The sequence below is a fragment of the Ostreococcus tauri genome, assembly GCF_000214015.3.
Source record: "Ostreococcus tauri WGS project CAID00000000 data, contig chromosome 16, whole genome shotgun sequence".
In the NCBI taxonomy this organism is placed as follows: domain Eukaryota; kingdom Viridiplantae; phylum Chlorophyta; class Mamiellophyceae; order Mamiellales; family Bathycoccaceae; genus Ostreococcus; species Ostreococcus tauri.
Window position 1 is genome coordinate 308,412 of NC_014441.2, and position 8,035 is coordinate 316,446.

General features: G+C 64.6%; 7 protein-coding genes across 7 annotated transcripts in view; 2 read left to right on the top strand and 5 right to left on the bottom strand.

Moving 5' to 3' along the window:
- Nucleotides 1-183: 183 nt before the first annotated feature.
- On the bottom strand, nucleotides 184-1,209 carry OT_ostta16g01780 (Uridylate kinase; the record flags this gene model as incomplete). Its single annotated transcript, XM_003083589.2, has 1 exon — nucleotides 184-1,209. The coding sequence occupies one exon, from the start codon at nucleotides 1,207-1,209 to the stop codon at nucleotides 184-186; it is 1,026 nt and encodes a 341-aa protein (XP_003083637.2).
- A 49-nt stretch (nucleotides 1,210-1,258) lies between these two features.
- On the top strand, nucleotides 1,259-2,785 carry OT_ostta16g01790 (Mitochondrial substrate/solute carrier; the record flags this gene model as incomplete). Its single annotated transcript, XM_003083591.2, has 1 exon — nucleotides 1,259-2,785. The coding sequence occupies one exon, from the start codon at nucleotides 1,259-1,261 to the stop codon at nucleotides 2,783-2,785; it is 1,527 nt and encodes a 508-aa protein (XP_003083639.2).
- A 217-nt stretch (nucleotides 2,786-3,002) lies between these two features.
- On the bottom strand, nucleotides 3,003-3,438 carry OT_ostta16g01795 (Cytochrome c oxidase, subunit VIa; the record flags this gene model as incomplete). The annotated part of the gene is made up of 2 exons (XM_022985556.1): nucleotides 3,003-3,199; nucleotides 3,330-3,438. The coding sequence occupies 2 exons, from the start codon at nucleotides 3,436-3,438 to the stop codon at nucleotides 3,003-3,005; spliced, it is 306 nt and encodes a 101-aa protein (XP_022840352.1).
- A 189-nt stretch (nucleotides 3,439-3,627) lies between these two features.
- OT_ostta16g01800 (Cytochrome c oxidase, subunit VIa) lies at nucleotides 3,628-4,735 on the bottom strand (the record flags this gene model as incomplete). Its single annotated transcript, XM_022985557.1, has 2 exons — nucleotides 3,628-4,363; nucleotides 4,491-4,735. The coding sequence occupies 2 exons, from the start codon at nucleotides 4,733-4,735 to the stop codon at nucleotides 3,628-3,630; spliced, it is 981 nt and encodes a 326-aa protein (XP_022840353.1).
- Nucleotides 4,736-4,874: 139 nt separating this feature from the next.
- On the bottom strand, nucleotides 4,875-5,966 carry OT_ostta16g01810 (GPI inositol-deacylase PGAP1-like; the record flags this gene model as incomplete). The annotated part of the gene is made up of 1 exon (XM_003083593.1): nucleotides 4,875-5,966. The coding sequence occupies one exon, from the start codon at nucleotides 5,964-5,966 to the stop codon at nucleotides 4,875-4,877; it is 1,092 nt and encodes a 363-aa protein (XP_003083641.1).
- A 135-nt stretch (nucleotides 5,967-6,101) lies between these two features.
- Nucleotides 6,102-7,229, bottom strand: OT_ostta16g01820 (HSP40/DnaJ peptide-binding; the record flags this gene model as incomplete). The annotated part of the gene is made up of 1 exon (XM_003083594.2): nucleotides 6,102-7,229. One exon carries the CDS (start codon nucleotides 7,227-7,229, stop codon nucleotides 6,102-6,104), a length of 1,128 nt encoding a protein of 375 aa, XP_003083642.2.
- Nucleotides 7,230-7,341: 112 nt separating this feature from the next.
- Nucleotides 7,342-8,035, top strand: part of OT_ostta16g01830 (SART-1 protein) — a gene marked incomplete at both ends in the record, with an annotated part of 2,505 nt that continues 1,811 nt past the window's right edge. Inside the window, one exon of the mRNA XM_022985558.1 lies at nucleotides 7,342-8,035. This exon is cut by the window's right edge and continues 1,811 nt beyond it. Coding sequence (XP_022840354.1) covers nucleotides 7,342-8,035 — 694 coding nt within the window.

Sequence of the window (8,035 nt, forward strand, 5' to 3'; positions counted from 1 at the left end):
AGGTGGCATCGTTTCTGATTATTCATCGCATCCGCACGTTCGCGCGAGCTTAAAGTATAACGTTCTAATATTACAAGCGCGGACGGATCGATGCAGAGACGTTTCTCACGTCTGTGCACTGGACGCGCACGAGCGAAGAAACGGATGACCGCTCCCCTTTTTGAAAAACTCAGAGCGCGATGCTCACGAGCACGTGTCGGCGCAGTTCTCGGGCGAACCGACGCACGTGCCCACGCTGCATCCTCGCAGGGCCTTGACGATGTTTCGCTCCTTCGAGATGTTAAATACGACCACCGGGATATCGTTCTCTTCGCAGAGCGTGATCGCGGTCTGATCCATCACGGCGAGACCAAGCCGGCGGACGGTTTCGTACGTCAATTCCTTGTACAGCTTGGCGTTCTTGTTCTTTTTCGGATCGCTGTCGAAGACGCCGTCCACCTTGGTCGCCTTCAGCACGCACTGCGCGTTGATCTCAGCCGCTCTTAGCGCCGCGCCGGTGTCCGTGGTAAAGAACGGATTCCCCGTTCCCGCGCCGAAGATGACGACGCGTCCTTTTTCCAAGTGTCGAATCGCTCGTCTTCGAATGTACGGCTCCGCCACCTCCTTGATCTCAAGCGCGCTCATCACTCGCGTGGGAACACCTTTACCCTCGATCGCCGCCTGTAAATTCAACGAGTTCATCACCGTCGCCAGCATGCCCATGTAATCGGCGCTCGCCCGGTCCAACCCGTTGCCCTCCTTCTCCGCGCCTCGGAAAAAGTTCCCACCACCGACGACCAGCGCGACCTCGATTCCGCCCATCGCCGCCTCCGCGACCTCACTCGCGATCGACCGCACCACCTCCGGGTCGATCCCGAACCCTTCCTTACCCGCCAGCGCTTCTCCGCTCACCTTTAACATCACGCGCCGCCACTTCCACCGCGCGTAATCCTCCGTCCCGTCCGCCGCTCTCGCCGCCCTCGACCGCGCGCGCGCGCCCTCGCGCTCGCTCTCCTCTCGATCGACGATGGCCGATCGACGCACGCGTCGACGCGCTCCCATCGTCGCCGTCACCGTCGTCCCGGTCGTCGCGTCGAGCGTCGGGCGATTCTCTCTCGCGCGCGTCGTCGTCGAACTCCGCTCGCGCCGCGCGCGTGGACCCGCCGCGCGCGCGCATCCGTCACCCACCGTCGCCACCGCGCGCGCGGTCGCGCACGCGAGCGCGCCCATCGCGCGCGCGCGTCGACGTCGCGCGCGCGGCGGCGGCGTCGCCCGCGCGATGGCGCGGTGGGGGTCTTTCACGAGTCACGACTCATGCGACGACCCGTGCCACGTGGGCGGCGGCTCGGTCGCGGGTGTGTCACGCGCGGAGGGGGTCTTTGACGAGTCATCACTCATCACAGCACGCACCACACGGACGCACCACCGTCCGGCGGCTCGGTCGCGGGTGTGTCACGCGCGGACGGGGTCTTTCACGAGTCACGACTCAAAACGACCCACGCCCGCGCGTCGATCGCCCGCGTCGATCGCGTCGCGCGTCAGAGCGCGCGTGGACGTCCCGGGCGCGATGTCAACCTCGGAGCCGCGTTCGCGGACGCGCCCGTTCGCCTCGCGCGCGCTCGGCGGCCCGTCGTGGACGACCGCGTCGACGGTGAGGGGGGACAATGGGCGAACCCATCGCGGTCGTTGCTCGAGGCGACGGGGGCTCGCGCGCGCGGGAGCGACGACGGCGGACGCCGAGACGAGACGCGACGGAAACGTGAATGAGGTCGTCTCCGCGCTCGCCGCGACGGCGAACGCGGCGGGACGAAAGGTGAGAACGGCGGTGGAACGACGCATGACGCTGCGTCGGCTGGCGACGGAGCGCGAAAACCCAATCGCGTGCGTGACGCACTGCGTGAAACCCGCGGTGGCGATGTTCCTCGCCGGTGGCGTCGCGGGAGCGATGGCGAAGACGTGTACGGCGCCGCTGGATCGATTGAAGATCATCATGCAAACGGCGGGCGCGTCGAGGGCGTCCGCGGCGAGCGTCGCGGCGGCGGATAAAGGGTTGTTGGCGGCGTTCTTAGCCATCGGAAGGACGGAGGGATTGGCGGGGTACTGGCGAGGGAACGTGCCGCAGGTGGTGCGTATTTTGCCGTATTCGAGCGCGATGCTGTATTCTTACGAGGCGTACAAGAATAAGCTGAAGAACAAGGAGACTGGGGAGTTGTCGGTTCCGGCGCGCTTGCTCGCGGGCGCCGGCGCGGCGTGCACGGCGACCATCGTCACGTACCCGTTGGACATCATTCGTCTTCGTTTGAGCGTGGACACGAGCGCGAAGAGCATGGGGGACGTCGCGCGCAATATTTTGGCGAACGAAGGCCCGATCGGTTTCTTCAAGGGTTTGCCGGCGACGTGCGTTTCCATCGCTCCGTACAGCGCGCTCAACTTTTGCGCGTTCGATCTCTTCAAGAAGGCGCTTCCAGAGGAGATTCGCGACGAGGCGCAGGGCATCGCTACGGCATCTCTCATGGCCACCGCTCTGGCGACCGGTTCGATGTACCCGCTCGACACCATTCGCCGCCAGATGCAGTTGCAGGGCAGCACGTACGCCAACATTCTCGACGCCGGCCGGGGCATCGTCGCCAAGAACGGCGTCGGCGGACTCTTCCGAGGTTTCATCCCGAACGCGATGAAAAACATGCCGAACAAGTCCATTCAGCTCACGACGTTCGACATGATGAAGAAGGGCATCAAGCGTTCGGAAATCGAGTACGCCAAGGAGGTTGCCATACTCGCCGCCGAAAACAAAAAGCTCAAGTGAGCGAGAAGACGTCGTCCGTCGTCCCCTCCACGGCGCGCGCGCGAGCGGCGATTTCTTATTATCTGATTCTCCCTCCGCCGTCGTCCGAGATGTTCGAGGATTGCAATGATACCATAGGTTGTTTTGATTTTTCGCGTCTTGGCCTCGAGCGTCTCTCGCGTCTCACGATTCATGTGTTCACCTAGATTACAATCCCGCGTCGTCGTCACCGATCTCCCTAGTGCTCCTTGGACGGGTACTCGAACAACCCGAGATCTCCCCCCCACGGGAATTGCTCTCGGTTTCTGATTCTCAAGTATGAGTACTTCGGGTGCTCGTTGTGCGTGTGCTCGACGTTCGCCAGGGTGTACACCCCGAATCCCGCGCACGCCGGGACGGCGAGCATGCTCACCGATCGCCATTTATTCATCTCCGCTGCGTCGTCCGACGTGTCGATCCTCCGGTCAGTCGCAAAGCTCTTAAAACGGTCGAAATCAAACGAATTCGCCCGTCTCGCGACCACCGCGCGCGCGCGCGAATCATCGAAGATCGCGCCTCGACGCACCGATTTCTTCCTCGATCGACGCGCCGCCGGACATCGATCGACGCTGGACGTTTTGTCGCGCGCATCGCGCGAGTCGGGACGTCGCTCGGCGCGTCGCGTGGGCGAGCATAGCGACGCGAAGTGCCGTCGTGGGGTTCGGGCGCGTGGGGTCCTCGGGTGCTGGGTCGTGAACGGTGGATGTGGTGATCTTCGCCGCGGACGCGGGCGGAGCGACGCGGGACGGTCGAGGCGGTGATTGACGAGTCGAGAGATTTGAGATGGATCGCTAGCTAATCTTACACGTCGCGCGCGAGCGGGATCACGTTTTGGGGCGATCGACGAGGGGGTCGGCTTCGCCCGCGCCTTCGCCGTCGACGCGGGCGACGATGAAGGGCCCGGCGGCGCGAACGCCCGGTGCGGTGCGGTAGCCCTTACGCTGATGGAGCCTGAGGGCGATGAAGAATGCGGCGGTGGTGCCCAGGAAGGCGCCGTTGTGCCAGGCTAAGGACTCTAAACCTTTGGAGAAGGCGAACATGTCGTACACGACTTTGCCGCTACGCCAAAAGGAAAACCAACTGAATAAGACGTACGCCTCCATGAACAGGATGGGCCACCCGAAATCGCGTCGCCGTATCGGCATCGCCCCGCACAAGAACTCTAAAAACAACACCACGATGTTCGCCGCGTGCTCGGTCAGCCGGTACCACTCCAGGTAACACTTCGGGTAGTCGTCCACGCCCTCGAGCGTGGCGCACATTGGATACGCAAAGAACGAAAACCACGCCCCCGCGCTCGCTACTAAATTCATCGTCCACGTCGTCGCGTACGCAATCGTCAGCGCGTTCGCTAAACCATTCAAATCTCCCTCTTCTCGCTCCTTCCTATACATGCTAAGCCCCAACGCGCCCTCCGTCGCGAAGAGCAACAAAATCGTCCAATCGCTCAGGTACTCCATCCCGTCCGTGTGCTTCTTTCGCTCCTCGTAAATCATGTGATATCCGACGAAGAAGATCCCAAATAAAAACGTTCCCACGCGAAGCGCGAACAGGGCCGATCTGCGTCGTCCGATCGCGCGTCCGCTCGGTCAGTCGCGCGCTCAACACTAAACGCTTCTCGCCGCGACGCGTGCGCGTCTTTCACGCCGTCCCATCGCTTTCAACGCCCTCTCGAGCGTTCACGCACCTCGGAATAAACTTCGCGCTCGCCCTGACCCGGTCGAAGCTCACGGGGGGGACGCCATCGAACCTTGGAAGCGCGCGGAGGTTGTGCACGGCGAGACCGCCCCAGGCCAAGACGCTGGACACGATCGCCGCGGTCGTCCACGCGGGCGGGGGCTTTCGAATGCGCAGCTCGCCGACGTCGAAGGCACCGAGTGGGTCATCGTCGACCGAGGACGACGATGGGTCGACGGGAGACGGACGAGGCATCGCGCGCGGCGCGAGTGCGAGTCGCGCACTGAAGACGGCGGAGGCGAAGCCGGGCGAAGCGGACGAGGCGAAAGCGTGTGGGTGCGAATACATCGATGCACCGCGATGATGACGATGCAAGTGCGATACCTATGCGTGCTCAGTCGCAGAGCGCGGTGAGCCACTCGTCGACGACGTCGTCCGAGCCGTACCAAGGAAACTTGGACGCTTCGTCAAAGGTGCCGACGGTCGACATTGAGTGCCAGCATCCGTCGATGACCACCGTCTCGGCGCCCTCTAACGCGAGCGCGGCGCTATTGGGGACCACAGCGTCGCCCTCGACGCCGTTCCCGTCTCCACCGGCGACGACGGCGTAGGAACCGGCGGCGTATTTGCGCACCGTTTTCGGCTCAGCCGTGACGTCCCCGGTCACCGCGCGTCCCGTGACGCACACGTAGCGGACTTCGGGCGCAAAGTACGCCCCGGGCCAGGTGTCATTCACCCACTTCGACGCCCCGCGCGTGGGATCGGATTTCGCATCCTGCGCGTGCGGCGTCCCCAGACACACCAGTCTTCGCACGCGCGCGTCCCGCTCCAGCGCCTCTCCCGAACACTCCGCCTCGCTCGCGTTCAGCGCTCGAGCGCCGCCGATGAACGCACGCGCGAGCCATCCACCGGCAGAGTGTGCGACTAAATCCACCTTCGTCGCCTCCGGATTCGCCTCGAGTGCCTCCTCGACCGCCTCGTGCACGCGCTCTAAATACCACCCGTAACTCTCGCGCGTCGTGCACGCGTTCAACCAAAACCCCTTGGTGAAGATTCCTCGTAAGATCCCGATCGCCCAATCTTTTCGCTCCAATCGAGCGACGTGCACCGCGAATCCGCGCTCTTTGAGCGATTTCACCAACGACGCGTCGTCGCTCCCGAGCGCGTCTTCGTAGTCGCTCGCCGCGTTGCCGAAACCACCCAAAACCACGATCGGCGGCGCTTGAGCGGGCGCCCGCGCGCGCGGACGTCCGAAGCGATCATTTGCATCGTTCACCGCGACGTCGTTCGCGATCGACGCCCGAGAGACGACGGAGCGTCGCTGGATGAGATTTTGCTGAACGTGGGCTCGAGCGTCGGGACGCCGACCGTGCGTCTCGCTCTCGGCGCGCACCGACGCGCTGAAGGGTCGAGTCGATGGTCGAGGACCTTGCGCACGCGTTCGCGCGCGCGCGAGCGGTGGGGCGGGGGCGAGCGCGCGCGTCATGGTGTGCGGCGCGGAGGCGCGCGAGAGCTATTTTAGGCGCGTCGCGCGGATGGCGAGGAACGATGTGAGTGCTCAGAGTGGTCACCGATCACGTCTAGTTGCTACGTTTTAATACATGCGTCGATGCGGGTGCGCTCACTTGGCGCCCGCGGCGTCGAGCTGGGCCAAGAGTTTGGCTTTCTTCTCGGCGAGCAGGCGCTCGAGGTCCGCCGCGTCCGGCGCCGCGTTCGAAGGATCTTCCTTCGCATCATCTTCATCTCCTTCCACTTCCTGTTTGGCGTCGTTCACATCGTCCTCGTCGTCCTCGTCGTCCTGTTTTCGCTTCTTCGCGTCCGATTCGTCGTCCTCGTCGTCCTGTTTTCGCTTCTTCGCGTCCGATTCGTCGTCCTCATCCTCGGATGGCTCTCCTTCATCCTCGGGCGCGCGCTCGCGTTCGACTTGGACGACCACGATGTGATCACCTAATTTCTTCCCCTGCTCCAGTCCCTTGCCGCGCAGCGTCTTCGTGTCCCCGTGCTTCGTTTCCTCATCAAAGTACACCGTCTCCGTCCCGTACACCGTCTCGACGTCGAAGAACCCACCCTCTCGCGCCTGCTCCGCGCTCAAACGAAGCGTCGATTTGACGTGCATCCCATCCCTGGTGAACTGTTTGCTCGGCAAAATCCGCACTCGGACGCTCTGCGACCGACCGACGATCGGTAATCGCGCGCCGTGCGCCACGCCTCGCGGCACGTACACGCGTCCGTGATAATACGCATCCATCACCCCGTCCCCGCGACACTTCCCGCACACCCCTTCATCCCCCTCCTCCCCTTTCGCACCGTCGATCCGTCCACGTCCATCGCACCGTTCACACGTCATCTTAAACGGCACCACGGCTAATTTCGTCCCGCCCCGCGCGCTCTCCGCGAACGTCACGTTCATCATCACGTCGTCCCGTCGTCCTCCGTTCACCTCCATCTCCGAATCGTACGCCATCCGCCGCGCATCATCTCTCAGCGTCTCGTACGCGCGCTGCGCCGCGTCGAACCGCGCCCGCGCCGCCGCTTTCTCTCCATCCGTCCCGTTGGACACTTTATCCGGGTGCGTCTCCAGCGCGATCGCTCGATGCGCCCTCGCGATCGTCCTCGCGCTCGCCGTCGGCTCCACGCCCAGGACGTCGTAGTGATTCATCCAACGCGTCCGCTCGCCCGCGCGTCGAGGCGTGCGGTGCCCGAGCGCGGCGTCGCGGCCGTCACATCCCATCGCGAATCGAGCACTCATGCCATCGGCCGCGTCGTCGCTCCCGATCACCGTGGACGACCTCACGCGCGAGCTCCGATCGGGCGACGACGCGACGATCACCGCGGCGGCGTCCGCGCTCGGCGCGCTCGCGATGCGCGTGCGGTTACCGAGCGCGTTCGCGGTGGTGATGGATGATTTAATCCACGCCCTCGGTGACCGATCGCGCACGATGCGATGTCACGCCGCGACGTTAGCGGCGATGAGCGCGCTGTGCGCCACGGTGGACGACGCCCGATCGCGGGCGTTGGCGCTCGACGGCGTCGGGGCGTGCGCGACGATCGCGATCGAGGGCGACGGCCAGGCGGAGGGCGCGGACGTCGCGCGCGTGAACGCGTTGGATTTCTTTCGCTTCGTCCAACGCGAGGGCGACCGACGGGGGTTCGACGCGGTCGTGGGCGATGGACGGTGCGTGCCGTTCGCGATGGCGTGCGCGCGCGCGACGGGGGGGTCGGCGATGGATTTCATGACGCGCGTCGGCGGCGCGGATCTCGTCGTGAATCTCGCGCGCGGGTGCGCCGAGGACGACGACGCGTTCGATGATTTGATCCGCGCCGGGGCGTTTGAGGTATTCATCGACGCGACGCTCGCGGAGGAGGATGAGGTGACGGTGCGCGGTTTAGTCGGTCTCGCGTGCGCGACGCCGCGACGCCGGGCGCTGCGCGCGCGACTCGCGGAGCGCGGCGACGCCGTCCGTCGACTCGCCGCGCTCATGGGCGCGTCCGCGGACGAAGAGATCAAAGGTTTCTCAGGGGGGTTATTCCGAGCGCTCGCGCTCGATCCGGAGA